The 20,818-nt window shown below is 39.5% G+C and overlaps 2 protein-coding genes across 3 annotated transcripts in view; one reads left to right on the forward strand and one right to left on the reverse strand.

Annotated features, from left to right (window-relative positions):
- LOC133479883 (RNA-binding motif, single-stranded-interacting protein 3-like) overlaps positions 1 to 3,686 on the forward strand; it is a 157,268-nt gene extending 153,582 nt beyond the window's left edge. For both annotated transcript variants that reach the window (XM_061777402.1, XM_061777401.1), the window contains one exon: positions 986 to 3,686. In XM_061777402.1, the coding sequence (XP_061633386.1) occupies positions 986 to 989 (4 nt within the window). In that variant the 3' untranslated portion in view covers positions 990 to 3,686. The remainder of the gene's footprint in view (positions 1 to 985) is intronic.
- Positions 3,687 to 5,099: 1,413 nt separating this feature from the next.
- Positions 5,100 to 19,506, reverse strand: entpd3 (ectonucleoside triphosphate diphosphohydrolase 3). Its single transcript, XM_061777191.1, has 10 exons — positions 19,336 to 19,506; positions 12,219 to 12,359; positions 11,325 to 11,442; positions 11,065 to 11,224; positions 10,205 to 10,364; positions 9,508 to 9,735; positions 8,786 to 9,049; positions 8,545 to 8,673; positions 7,351 to 7,488; positions 5,100 to 6,719 (listed from the first exon to the last, which is right to left on the reverse strand). The coding sequence occupies exons 2-10, from the start codon at positions 12,354 to 12,356 to the stop codon at positions 6,531 to 6,533; spliced, it is 1,524 nt and encodes a 507-aa protein (XP_061633175.1). The 5' UTR covers positions 12,357 to 12,359; positions 19,336 to 19,506; the 3' UTR covers positions 5,100 to 6,530.
- Positions 19,507 to 20,818: the final 1,312 nt, after the last annotated feature.

Raw genomic sequence — 20,818 nt, forward strand, 5'->3', positions numbered from 1 at the left:
ATTGTGAACAGGATCATCAATAGTTGACTTTGGCCGAAAGGCGGACTATGTCCTGGACTGGGTGCCACTCAATCACAGGGCAAATACAGAGAACGACAACATTTTACATGCTCATAGAAATCGCATCACTGAGAGGAAATTGAACCCACGGTGCCTGCAGTTACAAGTGAACTGTGAGTGGATATTAAAAAAAAAAAATGACTTGAAAGTGAAAGACTTTGCATTGCCCATAGGTTTGCGTGTGAGAATTGTGTCACAAACAAGGACACACATTTCCATGAATCCTTATTATAAAGATTTTTCCCGAAGAGTGGAAGTGGCTCCATTTTCAGTTCTTTTCAGTTCCTGTAGGTGTAATAAGAGGTGTACCAATTTTGTGGCCCACCACTGAGAGACAGCACAAGCTTTCAGATAGAATTGTGTGTCATTATAGATTGACTGTAAGCATTTGAAGGTATATATGCGTTGCTGCAGCTAAGTCATGGTCTATCTGAACACACCCTATGACGTGATCGATCGCGACCCCTGAGGCTGTGATCCTGGCAGCCTGCAAAGGCACATTAGCCAATCTCCTCTGTATAAGTGACAGTTTTGTTATGGCTACTTGAAGATGTGATCATGACTTAAGTGCACTTATCTAAATGTCGGGTTTGTGCAGGCAGACAGATTAAACATTGATGTAAAACAACAGTCACTGCAGATTCATGTCTGACAGGGCCCTTTTATTGCAAATAATATTGTATGGTATAAAAAAAAAAAAAAAAAATAATAAAGCAAAATAAGAAGGTTTGACCTTCGGATGCTTCTGTGTGACAAGTTGGGATTTAATGATGTCTTCCTAACTTTTGGACTACACTGATGCCCACTCACGCCTTTACTAAGTTAATAACCAGTACATAGAAGTTGAACAAATTCAATCCTGCTTTCGTAACATATCCTAAGTTTCTTCACTCTCCTATTTGTTGATTTGTTTGTCTCTCCCCAGATAACAAGATTGCAAATTGCAGCATTGCCTTGTGAAGGACTGCACTGACAGAGCGAGAACCAAACAGGGACACACTGAAGTCACATGGACAACATGACAGGAGTGAATTCTTCCGCTGTGCTGAGACACGAAACTAAACTTTTTTTTTTTTTTTTTTTTAAATATACCTGGTTGAACCAAGAAAATGACATAAGATCATTTCTGAACTGAAGAACAATGGGATCATCTTTGATTTGATCATTTCTCCCAGTGAGACTGGGCTTAGCCTCCAAGGGAATCCAACAAAAGAGACGACAAAGACTGAAATTCCAACCAACATGATGGAGAGAAAAGAAAAACATTTGAATGTGCAGGTAGATTTTCAGACTTTTATATTAAAAATAAGAAATCAAAGACAAACTAGACAAGATTGTCTTCCTTTGATATTCAGTTACAGTGGATATAAAAGGTCTACGCACCCCTACTCAAATGGCAGTTTTTTTCTGATTAAAAAAACATGACCAAGATAAATAATTTCAAAACTCTTTTCACCATTGATGTGAGTTAAATCTTCCAATCACAGAATGTGTCATGGTTAGATAGTTGTCAATTTTTTAACTTCTTTCAAAACATTATTTTATTAATTGAGTTGTATAGGGGCACGGTGGCCGACTGGTTAGAGCGTCAGCCTCACAGTTCTGAGGACCCGGGTTCAATCCCCGGCCCCGCCTGTGTGGAGTTTGCATGTTCTCCCCGTGCCTGCGTGGGTTTTCTCCGGGTACTCCGGTTTCCTCCCACATCCCAAAAACATGCATGAATTGGAGACTCTAAATTGCCCGTAGGCATGACTGTGAGTGCGAATGGTTGATTGTTCCTATGTGCCCTGCGATTGGCTGGCAACCAGTTCAGGGTGTACCCCGCCTCCTGCCCGATGACAGCTGGGATAGGCTCCAGCACGCCCGCGACCCTAGTGAGGAGAAGCGGCTCAGAAAATGGATGGATGAGTTGTATAGGTCATATTAATGCGGGGAAACAATTTTTGAAATGGTTTATCTTGGTCTTTTTTATTTATATTACAAAAACCTGGAATTTAAACAGTGATGTGTGAACTTCTTATATCCAGTGTACATCATTTTCATCCTTTTTATTGTTTGAATAGTTTTGTAGGAGATTAAAGGTTTCGTAAGTCTTTCTTGCCTTAATTTTCCTCAAAGTGTAGGAAGCATTTCCATTGCGTTGAACTATTGACAAACAGAGTTGAATTAGTGAGTTTAGAGCTTTGTGCGAAATCACAGAAATTATACTGTACAGGATTTTTTGTATTTGAAGATGATTCTAAACAATGTGGTGCAGTTTATTTGAAATTTGGATGTGGGAATGTTTAATCCACTGCTTCTTGATTTAAAATGAAATTTATTGTTGAGCGTTTGTTTTTCTAAAAAAAAAAAAAAAAAAAAAAAAAAGCAGTTACATAGCTTCGTCTGCTTTACATGTCACGCTGCAAACAGAAAAGCTAAAAGGCGGAAAGCTCCTGGCTTTGTCACAAAGCAGAACTGATTTTAAGATGCGAAAAAGCAATAGTTTTAGGAAAAAGCAAGTGGCAGATTTTATACCAAAGATGAAGAAAATGGCACGAGATTTCTTCATTATGTTGCTTTTACTTTATTCTTTTACCACTCAAAGTGAAACGTATGTTGCTAGACTTGGGTATGCCGCGGGGAATAATTTTGTCCAACAGTTAGTCGTAGGGCTAAGTTGCTTCGTATCAAACTGGTTCTCCAACCAACTGGTAGATAAACGGTTGAATTTTCATAGGGGATTTTAATCCAGTGGAAATATAGTGGCTGCTTTTGCAAGTGGTTGAAACAGTATACTGTACAAGCTGCTCGAAGTTGTGTACAATGACATGTAAAAACTTTCAATTCAAAACAAAACACATGAAATGTCTCTGACTTTGGGGCACACATTTGCAGTCCAATACTGTTTTGCCAACCACAAGCCATCTTCAATGTGAGCAAAGTTAGGATATGTCTAAAAGCAAAGGGCATTTCTGCATGGAACCATTTAAGGTGGTGTGTAATATCTCTAGTTTTTTTAAATACTTTTTTTAATTTAATTTTTATTGAGAATCAATGTGTGAGCTGCTAAATATTTTTTTCATTTTTCGTGACCAGGGTTGTCTCATGTTGTGTGAATATGGAAAAAGCTCCATGTTCAGAATGTCCACTCAAAAAACTTCATTCAGCCAGGACCAACCCTTGCACTCTGTTTGCTTTTGTACATGATTTATGACTTGGAATGAAAACCCCTAAAGGAAAATTAAAAAAAAAGAAATCGGTGATAATGAAAAAGGTGACTAAAAAAAACACGATGCCACACCCTCCACCAATGAAGACAAACCAAAATATGGAGGGAAAAAACAAACATACAAAATCAGGCAGGTAAAAACTCAAGGGAAGATAGGATTGTATCTGATTTCATCTTAGGTTTGAAAATGTCACTTGTAATGGCAGAGAGAGGTAATGTGGTTGAAAAAAATAAAGAAATAAATAAAACATCTTTATTTACTTGGTTACAAGCCCTTCATGAAATTGTGAATCTGAGAGTCTCTGTAGAGCCAGTGGATATTTCCGTACTTTCAAATGTCTCATTTTTTTTCTTTTTTCTTTTTCTTTCTAGACAACTCTTTCAAGAAATAAAAATAAAAGGTCTATCTTTGGTGTATACTGTGCATGTATCATTTAGAACCACTAGAGGGCACAATGGTTTTGGGAGATGCAAAGTTGTTTGCAGTGATTTTTAGATGAATGGATCACACTTGGGTTTTGGCGCTTTCACAACCACAGCGTTCACAATTGGTAGATACATTTATCATGTAGTCATTCTAACATAACAGAGCTTTATGACGGCTGTCCAAGTCGATGCGTCACATGAGAATCATAATCATAATTTCGTCCTATGAAGAGCTAAGTAGGCTACAATGGAAAATGGGTCTTTTACTTGAATTCATGCTTGATCCTCGGACATGATTTCAAAGTTTTTGTGATGACATTTTTGTTAATCACCTTTCCGTTTGACCATCCAGTACTGTACTAAAACTATGAACAAACGTCGTTGTAAAATCCCGCTGCTGAATACTGGCCACTCATCTGTACTTGCACTGATACGCCAAATCAAATATTTATGTAACACTTTCTTTCATTGATTCAACCTAAAAGAAATCGAAATCCCAATGTATAGTAATTTTCTACGGAGCCCCCCTGGTGCCAAATAGGGAAAAAAATATAATCCGTTGATAATCTGTTCCCTTAATCTACTAAACTGTACCCTCAGATTAGTAGTCTGTACGATCTATTTATTAAATTAGTACAGAGCCTTAATTTGTACGGAACCCCCCTAGTGAGGGTACAGATTAGTAAACGGAGGGTAAAGATTAGTAAATTGAGAGAACATATTAGTAAACTAAGGGTACATTTGACCAAATTGAGGGTACAGATGAGTAAATTGAGGGTACTGTTTACTAAACTGAGGGTAGACATTTGTGAATTGAGGGTAGAGATTACTAAATTGAGGGAACAGATTATCAAATAATTTTATTTTTCCCATAACTTGGCATCAGGGAGGGCTCTGTCGTTTTCCATCCATTTTCCGTACCGCTTCTCCTCACTAGGGTCACAGGCGGGCTGGAGCCTATCCCAGCTATCTTCGGGCGAGAGGCGGGGTACAACCTGGACTGGTCGCCAGCCAATCGCAGGGCACAGATGAACAAACAACCATTCGCACTCACATTCACACCTACGGGCAATTTAGAGTCTTCAATTAACCTACCATGCATGTTTTTGGGATGTGGGAGGAAACCGGAGTGCCCGGAGAAAACCCACGCAGGCACGGGGAGAACATGCAAACTCCACACAGGCGGGGCCGGGGATTTGAAACCCGGTCCTCACAAATGTGAGGCAGATGTGCTAACCAGTCGGCCGCATTCCGTAGTTTTCCTTTCTTTGCAAAGTAGCAAAAAAAATTGCATGAAACATAATTAGTGAATGTACCGTCATTGGGTGCCTGATGCCCAAACACATATTGTACATACTACAATACACACGCACACACACAAAACTGTTGTTGCAACACTATATTAAATCAGTGATAGTTTATTGTCCAGTCATTTTGATTTTCATTTAGTAAATAGTTCGCAAATCATTTGTAAATGAGTTCACACATAGTACAAGATCATCTAAATCAAGCAACAAAAGTGCTATTGTTTTGCATTAGTGCAATTGTAGTTCATACTGTGTACATTATAGGAGAAAAACATTCATAAAAGGTGAGACTGTCTCTTTTTGAAGGTGTGATTTGAAAAAAGTCCACAATCAATAACATTCCGAATTTCTATCAATCCAAGTCCCTGAGATAAAAAAAAACAAAAACAAAAACTGATGAAAGAATTAAAACCAAGTCTGAGACCACAAATAAGCGCAATGTATTCAATACTAGAATGCTTTTTTGTGTGTGTGTGCTTCTAAATCCAGTGTTTTGAATAATCATAACTACAACTTAAACCGGAGGGTTAGATTAAAAACAAAACAACAAGATGCACAAAGGTAATAGTTTTAAAAGACATTTTCCCGTCACTGTACAAAATAAAGCCAAAATATCCAGTATAGACATTACAATGGCCCTGTATACACATGCTCGACTTTTTGATGCACAAATGTCTTTACAGCCACACAATGACATTTGATAGATTTAGACGATGAGGTTCAGAAATGTTATGACTCATAATCAAACCAAAGCAACTATTAATCACAACACTTTTTTTCCAAACAGGATAACTGTGAAACAAAACTATTAGAATAAAAACGCTTCAAGAACACTTTGAAGTGAATTCAGAGATTGTAAATACATTATACATGCTTGAAAATAATTGCTGAAAACGTGCAAATACTGAGAACAATATTGCAGCCATTCACTAATGGGAACCAACAACTTTAATACACATTTTGTGGTATCGGCTACTTTTTGGCTTAATACTGCGAGCATGAAAACCAAGAAGCATCTCATTTTTCTTGTAATGTAACTTTTTCTTTCCAATGGTTTCCTTTTATTCGCCCATAAGATAGTTTTCTTATAATATTTCTACTTTATTCTCCGAATTTCAAGTTTTCTGACTTTATTCTCGCAGTACTAGTGCTACTTTTCTTTCTTGTCTGGCCCCAAATATTCCTTGATCAACAATATTGTGGTTCTTAAATGTAAAAGGGGAATTAAACCCTAGAATTTTCTTTTCATTAATCAATTCTTTCTGCCCCCACATCAGCTAACAAGGCACCATTGATATCAGGTGGGCTCCATTGATATTTTCAGTGGACAGGGCAACATAAACCCAAAATGGCTGCCCACTGGGATGGTTGAAAACGACTTGAAAATTGTAAACATCATAATGCCATATTTATACAACTCGGTGCACATAGAATAGATTAATGAAAAGAAATTTCTAGGGTTTAAATCCCCTTTAAATTTCATTTTAGGATGACACCAAGGTCATCCCACACAAGACAGGACTTACTTAGTAGCATGTGCGAATAAGAATGATGAAAATCAAGATGACAGTAATAATGGTCAAAGATGAAAATAAAAAGATGAGACCGGCAAAGACAGAATCAGTCAATGGGAGGACTTCATTCATCTCAGACGGGATCATATTGGAGCTACTAAGCATGTAGCCCAAACTCCAACCCACACTGGTGTTCCCCACCTGAGAAGAAGATAAAAACATATTATAATTGTTACATTCCAAAAAGCCTGTCAAAAAAGTTGTAGTGTACCAACTCAAACATGAGTCAGAAATCCAAATCTCCATTACGATTTCTGTAAAGAATCCAAGTGTGTCTGTTTGGAACAGTTGCCAAAAAGCCTTCCAGACACCCAAAGGCGATGAACATCACACGCAGCACACAGAGCCTCTTGTTAGTGGGCTTGTCATTTGGGAGCATTGCCAGCTGCTGAGGAACATCTTTTGTGTGTGAGCTAGCTGCTATGCCATGTAAAACGGGCCAGCTACTTTGTTTTCTCTTGTGTCACACATGAGGAATCCCCTTCATTTGAGGGAGCCTCATTGTTTAAAAAAAAAAAAAATGCTCCACATCCTCGGGGCATCCTGAAGCGAAACATTGCTTGCCTTTCAACTTTGTCAATGCAGATGATTATAGCATGACATCTTTCAAATGGGTGGCCCTATTAACGATGTGTCTGGAACAGCTAACGGCGAGCGGTGACAGCTCAAGGACATTATCGTTCGTCGACTTGGCTAAGATGTCATCTCACGTACTTTGGTGCACACACACTGAACACTACTTACTGGGATCTTTTCCATTTATTCAACTCACCTCTCTTTGAAAGAGAATGTCTTTCCACGTGTTTGCGTCAAATTTGTAACCGTTGGTCAACAAAGTGAACATGTAATGACTTGCAAAGCAATAGGTGCGAAGGTATTTGTCTATCACCCATCTCTTTTGTGTCCGCAGCTATAAGGGGAAAAAGAGGAATTTGAATGGGTTATTTTGTGATTATAATGAAACATGTTGCATATCGGCGATAAATGTCTTTGTACAAATGGATTCTTTGACGTTTGGCAAATGCACGTACGTATCTGTCAAGGAGAGTGGGAACTCGAAGTTGAATGCCACTGCGGTCATACATTTTACATTTCAACCAAAAATAATACGTCTCTAAAGTATGGAAGCACATTGCTGCTACACCCGGAAAAAAAATAAAAATTAAATTAAAAGAAATCAGTATCATGTCAAATTTTTTAGCGTGCTAAATTTCATATTTGAATGTGATGTGTACTAAAGCCATTTCAAACTTCAGTCAAAACCTCAGTGTATCTCACAAAAGCAAAGCATGAGAGGACTAACACTGCATGTTGTTCTTTTTCTGTGGCCTTTTGTCAACAAGCCTCAAAAAGAGAAGAACGTGAGTAGTGAAGTTACAAGAAGCAAGCGGACACACATTCAAAACAATAAGAATCCACCATCGCTATACACTTCATTGCTTGTTATAAGGTATTAGAGTACCCAGAGAAAATCCAAGTGTGGGAAGCAAATGTAAACTCCACACGGGAGGGCTTGAGCCAAGATTCAAACTCAGTACCTACGTGCTAACCACTGGACAACCATGCTGCCCCGGCTGTTTTCACAGACTGTATGAATTTAAAACACTGTTCTCACCGACTTTCAAGAAAATTCTGCTAATTGCGATTATCTTTTCTGGCGATTCTTCCACCATTCAAGGCTAGTTATCTGGGTCAGTTACTAACATAATTCAAAATGTTCATTGTATTTTGATACACTTAATCAGTGAAACATTGATGTGTTTTTTTGAAAACAGAATCCGGTTATACAGTGTATCTGGATAGAGATCATTTTCTTGAATGCGGTGTGTACCTTCAGTAAGAGCTAAGACAATTGTTTACCTTTTGACCAGGACAACCTAAAAAAAAATATTCTGCCCTTTTTCGGAGCACTCAGCTGAGTGCCCCTTCTAGTTTATGTGATAGTAGAGCAATTGGAAGAGCTAACCTCACTCCAAGGTGTGTTACATAATTGGGTGATTGCTGTTTTGAATTCATCATACTCTGATGGTCTGATGGTGTCGGTCACGCCCGTCATCAACAAAGCTCTGGCGATGTAGAAATAGCCAGCATATGCCTTAAAGAAAAAGAACAAAAAAACGTTATTTTACACGTACGGCATGTGCGTGTGTATGTACGCAGTGTGCGTGCGTGTGTGTGTGTGTGTGTGTGCGCACACTACATATTACCATGAATTCGCCAGTGACTGGCGGCTGCTCGACCCCATTGAAGGAACAAAGAGCCGAGGAACAAGTGGTGAAATCAAATATGGATTTTGTTATTCTCCCACATTGGTCTGAGTTGCCAGATCCCACCATGAAGTACTGTTGATCCGAACTGTAATTCTTTGGTTTCTTTGTGCATTCTGTGTCATAAATGGTTGAGGCCTCAATGGTTACGTTTAAGCCAATGGGATAGCAGGGGTTGTCGACATAAAAGAGGTGTGATGATTCCTGCAGCATTAAGGGAAGGAACGAAAGGTCAGAGAAAGGAATGGAGAATGTGAGGAAAATCAAGAAAACTCGGCTGAGGTGAGAAGGTAACAATTTGGACCTGTATTCTTTCCAGTGGACATTCTCGAGCAAAAACATTCGTGTCATTCATTATACTTAAGCTGTCACATGTCACGCCTCTTACTCGTTTTACTAATTGTTTCAAGAAAAAGTGACATATGAAAGATGAAGATGAAGTTGCCCTTATACTCATAGCGTGATCAATATCTTTAATGCTATAATGCATCCTAGACTGGTTGCCTCCTATCTGTCGGGAACACAGGAGACGATATCTGCACCAATCAATTCTTTACAAGACATAATTGAATTTCGTACAAGCCTGTAAAAGCATACACAAAGCAGATATTACCGTACTTGGAGATGACACACGCTCTTGCACTCTTCTATCGTCGGTATACCTGAACAACTTTGTCCAGAACCCTCTTCTCAGCTTCATTCTTGCCATAGCAGAGGAAACTGTGAGTGTAGACATTGTACGGGTAGCCGTACAGCTTGATGTGCATGTAATCAGGCCCCTTGAGCTCATCATTAACCGCAAAGGCAATTTGTGTTGATGCACCGCCGAGATCCATTGAACCCACTGTCTTTGATGTCTGTGGACGAATATAGGTGCTCCATATGCTTTTCTGCAAACACAAAACAAAGCAAGTCAAGAAAGGCGCGCACACATACACGTTTTACCCTATGTGTGTGACATGCCCCTAAATGTGTGATGTGCCCCTTGGCTCCATTCATCCTTTGTCTCCTCACAAATAATATGTCCTGGCCGCACACTATACTACTATACGACAAGCGACAATTTCTCCTTTTGAGGAATGGAAAATTTCCATTTACGTGATGGAAAAGTTCCATCAGCAAGGATGAATTGATGAGCAGCCACAAGGAAACTTGGTTCATTAATTAAAAACTGGAAAATATGTATTTGCAAATGGAATGGTCAGTCATGTTATACGTTATATGTATTAACACTGTCATGCTCATACATGCTTACAAGCTAACTGCCACAAAAGAAGCTTTATTGTAGGTGACATTTACTTATTTTGGAAGATTTGTCAGACATGCTTTAGAGTTGTTGTCATGTTTGGGTTGTTTTACCTCAAGAAAGTTTCCCAACAAATAGTTGACAGTAATCCACCCATACAGTCCTTCTTCCTGACCAGTAATGACAGATGCATTTTGGAAGTCAAAGGGCAGAGATTGCAGATATTCTTTCAGACTATCCAGGACTTCATTAGCCCGCGCCATATCATTCTCTCTTTCAAGAAAGCACAGAAAAAGTAATCAAATGATGGCAAATATAACAACAAATGTACTTCTCCATGAATCAAAACCATTGAAATAAGTGTTCATCAATCCTCTGGTGAGCCCCGTAATGTAGCATAGTAAATTAACTTCCAGGTCCAGGACCATGGTGACTTTTACGAGCTCTTTAGCTCATGTAAACATCTTATATATTACTAGGGGTAGATCCAATTTGGAACTAGAGGCTAACTAGAGGCTAATGTTCTCAGCCAGCGTGGATTTACGCATTTTACGGTACGAGACTGGTGCAAAACAGACCACGCCCATGATATGGCAAGGGATCCTGGTTAAAATAAGCCATTTTAAACTTAAAAGAAGCGTTTTGGCAACCTCTTTTCAGGGTACCCTCTTTCTGGTGTCGTGACAACATCTGTGACCCAAAAAAAAAAAACATGCCAGGATGTATGGGCGCTATAGATAGTTTCAAATCATAAATAAATTATTTTTCATTTGTTGGACAATGACGTCTTTATTTTGTAGTTGTACAAGGAGTAACGATTCGATTGTGATTCGCTAGTCAATTGTTACTGTCGATGCGAATAGCGAATCTGGATTTAAAGTGCAAGTCTGAGCCTTAGTTATTATCCTCTAACATAGTTTATGATTCTGTTGAGAGAATCCTGAAAAGTAAGTACCGTAAGTTGCTTACTTACTGTAAGAGTCTCATTCCAGCAGTAGCTCCCAAGAAGAGTGGGATGGTTTTGTGCTTTTTAGCAGGAATGGCATCAGAGACTTTTTTCATGCAATCTTTGAAGCTTTGCCATGTCTGTGCGTCTTTCTTTGAGTCAATTTTCAATTCAGAGATTGGAACACCTACAAATACAAGGTTAGCCCATATATAAATTCCAGAGTGCTTCAAAAAAAACTTAAAACATTATTTATTATTTCTCTTATAACAGAAGTTTGGACTCACCAGAAACTTTACAGTTCAACTTCTCTGTCACCACTCCTGTTTCGTTCTCCTTCTCACCTGGCCACTCGTACAAATAGATGTTGGACCGAGATGATCCTGAGTCAATCACTATGCCATACTGCAGTAACAGAAAGTATGCATTTCCTTTCTCACTTCCTCTGTTTAGAATAACATTGCACAGTTAAATAGCTGGTAGTTGATGGACTTCGATTCTCCACAAAAACAGGGTGAACTACTTTATTCTTCAATAACGTGCCCCTGACTGGTTAATGTCAAATAACCCGTCCGATTCATCTCGAAGAGGACTTCATACTATACTTTGTGTCGCCCATATTCACCAATAAACCTCCCTCTGGTTTTCAAGTTGGTTAGAGTCCTAAATAGTATAAATGTAGTCTTCATAATGTCGCATTCCAGGAAACTAGCCCATCAGAATTTTCAGACCTCCCCAGAAGAAAAGTTCACTACCACTCAGAGTGAACAAACTGATGTTCCCTGACTTCTCAATCTGAGTTGCAGTTGTCAAAAGCGGGATGCCCTACTTCGTGCCCTACTTGATGTCACCATTATTAGTTTCATAATACTGTGTTATTTATTAAGAAGCAAAACAATACATGTGTAAGTAACCCAAACCTTATTTTGTTTTTCCTAATAGTATTTTCCTTTTGTACACAATCCTACTAAATCTTTATGACAACAGACTCATTTCATGAATTTGTAACTGAACTGTTTTGCAACCAAAACCCCAAAGTCACAAGAAATGTTTTTTAAAGGTTATACCATTAAATGATTTGTACGCTTATTCCGGCTGCATTTAACAATTTGAGATTGAATGTCATGCGCTCCCTTGTAGCGCGTGTGTGTTCGCAAGTTTGTTAGTTTACCTACACCCACCTCTAAGGTATACTCTGTGAACCTCCAGTTGCCCTGGATGACGGTGACAGCGATGAGCCCAGCAATACTCGCTAGGAGGAGGAGGAGGAGAACTGTGGCTATGCGACACTTGTAACCCACTTTCCTCTTTGAAGCCATTTCCTGTTGGAAAAATAAATAAATAAAGATGGTGTGCATCTCACTAAAAGCTTCCATAGTAGAGATGATGTGGACATATTGTCAAAATGAAGATGAACAATTATATTTCAGGTTATTTACTCTACAGGGGAAAGGAAATACCTATCACCCCTAATAGTATTGATTGACTGAAGCTTTGATGCCATTGTACTACCAGCAGGGTTGGGGACTACCGCAATACATGCAACGCCGTTATGTAATCAGGATACCAAAAAAAAAAAAAAATTAACTGTATTCTGTTACAGTTACAGGAAAAACAACAAAATCAATCAGACTACAGGTATATTTTGTAAAAAATTTGGATTATTTCACAGGATTACAATTTTAATGCGAGGAGAGGCCATTTGTTGATTTGAGCCCTCTGCTGCTTTCAAGATAGTGGGTATAGCAACCTTGTCCGGAGTTAGCAGCACAACAAGTGGATAAATTGTCACAATACAGCTCAATGGTCCACCGTGCCACGATATTGTGAGCAAAACTGGGTGATCAGGACATTCGGGTCACGGGCACTTGTGTTAGCTTCAAAGTTATGTTGACGAGGAAAGAAGTTGATCACAGGGAAAGTGTTTTTAGTAACTGGATGTGCTCTGCTTCCCAAAAGCAGCCAATTTAAAAGCCACATCTATCTACATTTATCTATCGACTGTATCTATCTATCTCTCTATCTATCTAGCTACAGCATGGTGAACAACTGGTTATCACGTCTGTCTCACAGTAAAAAGAGGCTCTGGGTTTGCATCGCGGGCGCTCCAGTTTCCTTCCGCATTCCAAAACCCTGCATATTAAACATTCATAAGACTGAAAAGAACATTTTATTGATATGTTGTTTTCCGTTATTAACATGTTTGGTGTTGGAGTAATCCAAAAGTATTAAAAGTAAGTTACAGTGGGTACGGAAAGTATTCAGACCCCCTTAAATTTTTCACTCTTTTTTTATATTGTAGCAATTGCTAAAATCATTTAAGTTATTTTTTTTAACGTTGGTGGACAGCCAGTTTCAAGTCTTTCCTGGGATGCTCAATTGTGTTTAAGTCAGGGCTCTGGCTGGGCCATTCAAGAACGGTTACGGAGTTGTTCTGAAGCCACTCCTTCGTTATTTTAGATGTGTCCTTAGGGTCATTGTCTTGTTAGAGGGTGAACCTTCGGCCCAGTCTATGGTCCTGAGCCCTCTGGAGAAGGTTTTTATCCAGGATATCCCTGTACTTGGCCGCATTTCATGACTCTTGCACTGTGGAGAGGCTTCCCTCAGGCCACTCTGCCATAAAGCCCCGACTGGCAGAGGGCTGCAGTGATGGTTGACTTTCTAGAACTTTCGCCCATCTCCCGACTGCACAGTGGTCTTTGGGTTCTTCTTTACCTCTCTCACCAAAGCTTTTCTCCCCCGATTGCTCAGTTTGGCCGGATGGCCAACTCTAGGACGTTCTGGCCGTCCCAAACGTCTTCCATTGAAGGATAATGGAGGCCACTGTGCTCTTAGCAACCTTAAGTGCAGCAGAAATTTTTGGTAACCTTGGCCAGATCTGTGCCTTGCCACAATTCTGTCTCTGGGCTCTTCAGGCAGTTCCTTTGACCTCATGATTCTCATTTGCTCTTACATGCACTGTGAGCTGTAAGGTCTTATATAGACAGGGGTGTGGCTTTCCTAATCATGTCCAATCAGTATAATCAAACACAGCTGGACTGCAATGAAGGTGTAGAACCATTTTAAGGATGATCAGAAGAAGTTAAATATAAGTCACAGCAAAGGGTCTGAATACCTTTGGCATGGTGATATTTCAGTTTTTCTTTTTTAATAAATCAGCAAAAATGTCAACAGTTACATTTTTTTTCTGTCAATATGGGGTGCTGTGTGTACATTACACCATCCTGGGTATTTCTCAGGACCTGAAGTGGGCGATCAACATCAACTAAAAAAGGCCCAGCAGAGGATGTACTTCCTGCGGCTTCTGAGAAAGCACCGCCTGCCACAGAAGCTGTTGAGGCAGTTCTACACAGCGGTTATCGAATCAGTCCTGTGTTCTTCCATCACAGTCTGGTTTGGTGCTGCTACAATAAAGGACAAAGTCCAACTGCAACGGACAATCAAAACTGCTGAAAAGATTGTTGGTACCCCCCTACCCACCCTTGATGACTTGCACGCTGCCAGAACTTAGACAGGAGCGTGCAAAATCCTCTCGGACCCTCCACATCCTGGTCACCAGCTCTTCCAGCTCCTTCCCTCGGGTAGGCGCTAGTGAACAATGCAAACTAAAACTAGCGGACATTCCAACAGCTTCTTCCCTCTTGCCATCAACTTCTTAAACAGCAAACTTACAATTCCATTGCAACATGCTGCCAATTTTTTTTGTTCACACCTACGGGCAATTTAGAGTCTTCAATCAACCTACCATGCATGTTTTTGGGATGTGGGAGGAAACCGGAGTGCAAACTCCACACAGACGGTGCCGGGGATTGAACCCCGGTCCTACTAACTAAATATGTAGATTAAATGGGTTTATAAAAGGAAGAAAAAATGATATTCTGAACTGGCAACTGTAGCATCTCAAAACTGCTGAAAGACTCTCACCTTCCAAGTAGAAGTGGGATGCAGTCTACTACCAGTCTAGAAGGCTACTAAGACCCTGCCAAGTGCTGCCAAATTAAAAGCAGCAATTGGCTCTGGATCAGATGCAACAATAAAAACTGGGCCCCAGGTTCAGGACAGATGTGTGCGGCCGGGCGTACACCTAGCTCAGGGAGAAGGATGTCCTAGCCATGCAGAGTCCATAAGGAGACACGGAGGGTACAGCACGAGGGGGGTGTACTGTACCAGGGACGCTGGGTACACCAATCCACACCTACAGCTACCCCCCAAGATGTGCGCACCTACTAACCAAAGGGACTGAAACCTCCAGTCCTGTTAGAATGGGACTGGTTGCATATGCATCTACAACTAATACATACAGTATAATGAATATTTAAAAATAAAGTTTGAATGGAGGAATGTTTTCTGGTGACATCATACAAACAGGAATAAATGCATTCAATAATCTATTTACCTGTGAGAGTGTGCATCTGTACATGTATGTACTTTATTTATAAATTAATTATCTGTAACAATTCATCCATGCACACTTATATTCGCACACCCTGCTCTGAATTTGCACACTTTTGTTTTCTTACATGACTTCCATATTATTGTTATATTATTCTTATTTTGCTCTTTTTTTGGTTTAGTTTTTATCAATAAAGGAACATTTGTTATTTAGAAGTATTTTGTATGAAATCCTGCACTGTCAATCCTTGAAAAGTCCTATAATGGAATTCATGTTTTATATGCAATATATATTTTTGCAAAATGACTGATCAACATGAATATTTTCATTCCATTTTTCCAGAGAACATGTCCATGGTATGCCCATGCTATCTAAAGGTATTTTACTTTCTACGCTGCTGTTATATTGCACCAATTTATTTTAATTATTCAATTTAATTTAAATTGAATCAGTGTATTACTGGGCTCAACAGTGTAATTTGTGAAAATCATTTATATAATGATGGCAATTATGTTACACATCAGTTATAAATGACTGTATTTAAATTGGAATATAGAACGGAGAAAATAACTACTTGAGATTATTAAAGGTTAAACGCTTTGACAAAAATGTCACAAATAAAATGTAATAGTTGACATTCACTTGTTCAAGCTGAGAATGGAGTTGTACATTCAGTTGGTCTGGAATGATGTCCTTGCAGTGTATCTGCCAAATTGTGCTACTGATATCATCCAGTGATGTCTCAGTATTACAAGCAGCAATATCTGGTTCAGAGATCACTTATAGGGCTTCCAGGTAAACTGAATTCTAAAACAAATGTTTGATTTTGTCAATGCTCCAGTAATCGTGTTTACCAATGTGCTTAAGTTTGTATCATCTTTATGTGGGCGACAACAATGCTTTTAGTTGGTTTTACTTCATTAAATGTATCTATAATGGCAGTGTTTCAGACACATCTTCAATTGATGTCTTACATTTACGTTCACTTAAATACACGTAAGCTTAATGGCATTTCTTCTCCCTTTTTCAATGTAAACAGAATCCTAAAACATATTGCGTACATACAGCCACAACATTATGTTCATCTACACATTTTGATGATATCCAATACAAAATCTGTATCAAAATGGTCCCTTTACAAGTATAATAAGGCTCACTTAGTTTTGACACAATCATAGAGTGCTAGTTAACATTACGGTTGTTGCATCGTATTAAGAGCTTTTCCATAATATCTCTATAAAATATATTTTATATAATGTTTTGTCCCTTTCATGTTGTTAAATCCATCCATCCATCCATTTTCTGAGCCGCTTCTCCTCACTACCTTATATATTTATAATTTCCCTTATCATGATGCAGTAACAGTTGAAAATATTCATGAATTAATTACATTAAATTAAACTAGATTTGGAATAAAACATTACCTTTGTAAATGTTTTTTTTTTTTTTTTTTTTTTTTAATTCCGCACATCTCTTGTGTTGGGTGCTATTAGTTTGTGCGGGTGTGAGGTCATTTCAATATGTGAAAAAGTAAGTGTGGCTATGCTTAAAGGGATTAGAGTGAGACCTGTTGCTCAGGAAGGGGAAAAAAAAAGTTCCTAAAAGCATGTAGTAACATGAGCCCATTGATCAATGGCTTTACTTGCCACTGGTGCTTGAGTGTTCATATCTTTGACGTCATTGTTTGTAGAACCAGACGTTGCTTCAGTAACATATCACTGCCTCTCTGGCTCAGTTATCCATCCATCCATCCAATCTCTTTACCGTTTATCCTCAGTAGGGTCGCAGGCTGCTGGAGCCTATCCCAGCTACCTTTGGGCGAGAGGCAGGGTACACCCTGAACTGGTCGCCAGCCAATCGCAGGTCACATATAAACAAACAACCATTCACACTCACATTCACACTTACGGCCAATTTAGAGTCTTCAATTAACCTACCACGCATGTTTTTGGGATGTGGGAAGAAACCGGAGTGCCCGGAGAAAACCCACGCAGGCATGGGGAGAACATGCAAACTCCACACAGGGGGTGTCGGGATTTGAACCCCGGTCCCCAGAACTGTGAGGCAGATGTGCTAACCAGTCGGCAGATGGCTCATTTAACTAAATCCAAATTAAACGCAAAACTTACCTTTTTGGGTAGCTTGCCACCTGGCATATACAGTAGTTGCTGTGTGTCTTTCCCATATATTGTAGTATGCAAGGTTAGATCACTGATGAATTCTAATATTTTACATCAGTTAAATAATATGAATTTAGTCTGCACTAGACAATTATGAATTATGACATAACCAAAACAGTAAACATATTTACACCATGTGCAGAATTATTAGGAAAGTCTCATTTTTGAGGATTATCCTTATTAATCTCCAACCACAGTGCTTTAAATTAATCCAAAATGTTAATAAACCTCAAACAAGGATGTTTGAAAAAGTAAAACTGAGTTTGAGGCTTTCGGAGAATATCAATATGTGAAAATTATGCGGCAATTATTGGTGTACAGAACTATTACGCAGCTAAATGAAAATCATTTTCTCATCTCACTTTTTGTTATTGTTGTTTGTTTCAGTGAGAATTATAAACAAACTCAAAGCTTTGATTTTGTGCAGCAAAAACCACAGCCTCCCAGACATTGTTCCGAGAGGTGTTTTCCTTTACCGTGTATGTCCCGTTTAAGAAATGCCCACAAGTTCTCAATTGGGTTCAGGTCAGGTAAGGATGGGGATGTCATCAGTTTTTTTGTCTTTCAGGCCTTTTACTGGCCAGCCATGCATAGGAGTGTGACAGAACTTGCAGATAATGGATTCCTTGATTCTTTTCAAATCCATCCATCCATCCATCCATCCATTTTCTGAGCCGCTTCGCCTCACTAGGGTCGCGGGCGTGCTGGAGCCTATCCCAGCTGTCATCGGGCAGGAGGCGGGGTACACCCTGAACTGGTTGCCAGCCAATTGCAGGGCACATAGGAACAAACAACCATTCGCACTCACAGTCATGCCTATGGGCAATTTAGAGTCTCCAATTAATGCATGTTTTTGGGATGTGGGAGGAAACCGGAGTGCCCGGAGAAAACCCACGCAGGCACGGGGAGAACATGCAAACTCCACACAGGCGGGCCCGGGGATTGAACCCGGGTCCTCAGAACTGTGAGGCTGACGCTCTAACCAGTCGCCCACCGTGCCGCTCTTTTCAAATCCTTGACAGTTAATTTGCGTCTTTTTCTCACAACTCGTTTCTTGCGACCGTGTTGACTATTCGTGGAAAAAAAACTTTGATGGTTCTGTGATCACGCCCCAACAGCTTCGATATTTCAAGAGTGCTGCATCCCTCTGAGAGTCTTGATTTTGACTTTTCAGAGTCAGTTAAAATCTCTTTTTTGGCCCATTCTGCCTAAAGACAAGACGCTGCCTAATAAATATGCACACTCTTGATAGAATGTTGATCTACTTAGGCCACACCCAACCTCATTACACAAATACACAGCACCTGCTATGCTTAAATAACCTGAATGAAGCATTCAGGTTTATCCAGCTGAGAGCTCGGAAATATGCCTAAAAGTGATGATATGGTCAACATACTTATTTGCCTTATAATTCTGCACACGGTGTAAAAGCAAACTTGAAAAGAGAAAAAATAGCCTAAAGATAAAGAAAGACGAAGTGACTAAGTGTTTGAACACTGACAACTCCCACCATGTCTCTGTTGTAACAATCATGAGATGTTTCCAGGCGGATAATAAATATTTGCACATGTGGCTGCCTCTGCTTGTAGGAACTAGTCCTCAGGAGTGTGAAGTCTGCTCAAAATGAAGTGTGAAGTGTTACAAACGTGGTAAAATAATCCGACAAAATTTTGTCTTCTGATACAAAACGTCTTATATGTGAAGGAGACGAGAGGTGTTTCTTACCTTGAGGAAATTTTCAGTGGACTACAGGCAAGGACCCTGAGGAGGAGATGAGGAGTACAGTCAGAGGCAGTGGCAATGCAGATGGCTTCGCTGTTTGTAGGAGAGGTCTACAGATTTACTGGCCCACTCAGAACAGGAGTGGTGTACACCAACAAAACATAGTGAGAGAGAGAGGGGGGGGGGGGGGGGGGGACTGGGGAGGAGCATGTTTTTCACCACTCCCACCACTACTATTGCACCATAGCCGACACCATTAAGAAGAAAATGACTGGTGTGTGTGTTTGGGATGAATCACACAATTAGTAGTTAGTAGCGTGACAGACAGGTGGTGGTTCTAAAGTTAACTCATATAATCAATACAAAGTAAGTGCATGGTAGCTGCAGAAAGAATCTGCTCAAAGAGAACAAAGCTCTTGTCATTTCCTGTGGGTTATATTGGTATGTAAAAAAAGCACATGAGGGGTTGTGACCTATTTCACGTAAAGTTTGGGTCTAAAGTCTAGACACCAAAATCGAGCTTTTTTACCAGTGTGTGTAATAAAAGCAATTTGTAGTAATACACTGTTATTTTTCTGCAGAACAGGAAAGTGAAGAAATAAATATTTATTCGCTATACATGCATGCAAGTAAGTAAGTAAGAAAGGTTTTATTGACATAGCACTTTTTAAAACACAGTTACAAAGCACTTCACAAACACATACACATGAAAAATATAAACAGGTAGGTTACAATAGACAAAAACGGATAATGCAGACAAGGACGCAAACACGACACCAAGAGAAAACCAGAATAAAATGAAAATAATAAAAACAGGGAACAGGAACAAAAGGCAGGTTTATAGGAAGGCTTAATGATATAAATGAAATTATATGTGTTGTTTGAAACAGTCCAGGGATTCAGCAGCCCGAACAGATAGAGGAAGATGGTTCCATAGAGTTGAGGCTAAAAATGAAAATGCAAGGTCACCTTTTGACTTGTGGGTTGTGCGGGGGAAGGATAAAATGCCAAGATTTATAGAGCGCACATGTCGTGTAGTGGAAGGAAAAAGGAACTTCGAGATGTAGCTGGGGCAATGTCATGTATTGCTTACTAAGTCAACAAGAGGATCTTGTAGTTGATTCAGAATTTTAAAGGAAGCCAATGAAGTGATGCAAGAAGAGGAGTGATGTGAGACCTACGGGTGGTTCTTGTTAAAAGTCTAGCTGCTATATTTTGGATTAACTGTTTAAGCGTTTAAGAGAAGACTGACTGAGGCGGGTGTAGAGGGAGTTACAGTAATCCAACCAGAAAAAAAAATGTGATCTGATGTGGGCAAAATAGGTCTTATTCTAGCAATATTTCTTAGTTAAAGGATGCAGGATTGGCCAGGTTTTGTGACATGTTAAATGTCATCATGTACCGGTAAAAAAAAAAATAATAAAAAAAAAAGATCAAGATTCCTAGGAGTGGATCTAATGCGCTGTAGCAGCAGTGACAAAGATTT

Source organism: Phyllopteryx taeniolatus, chromosome 6 (assembly GCF_024500385.1).
Source record: "Phyllopteryx taeniolatus isolate TA_2022b chromosome 6, UOR_Ptae_1.2, whole genome shotgun sequence".
Classification (NCBI taxonomy): Eukaryota; Metazoa; Chordata; class Actinopteri; order Syngnathiformes; family Syngnathidae; genus Phyllopteryx; species Phyllopteryx taeniolatus.

Bases quoted from the DNA above. Each gene is read 5' to 3' on its own strand.
- entpd3 (XM_061777191.1), bottom strand. From the start codon at position 12,356: ATGGCTTCAAAGAGGAAAGTGGGTTACAAGTGTCGCATAGCCACAGTT. The intron at 10,365-11,064 runs GTAAGTAAGCAA...CTTTCTTGAAAG, and splicing joins GCTGGAATGAGACTCTTACA to AGAGAATGATATGGCGCGGG. The intron at 9,050-9,507 runs GTATACCGACGA...TTAATGCTGCAG, and splicing joins TTCTGGACAAAGTTGTTCAG to GAATCATCACACCTCTTTTA.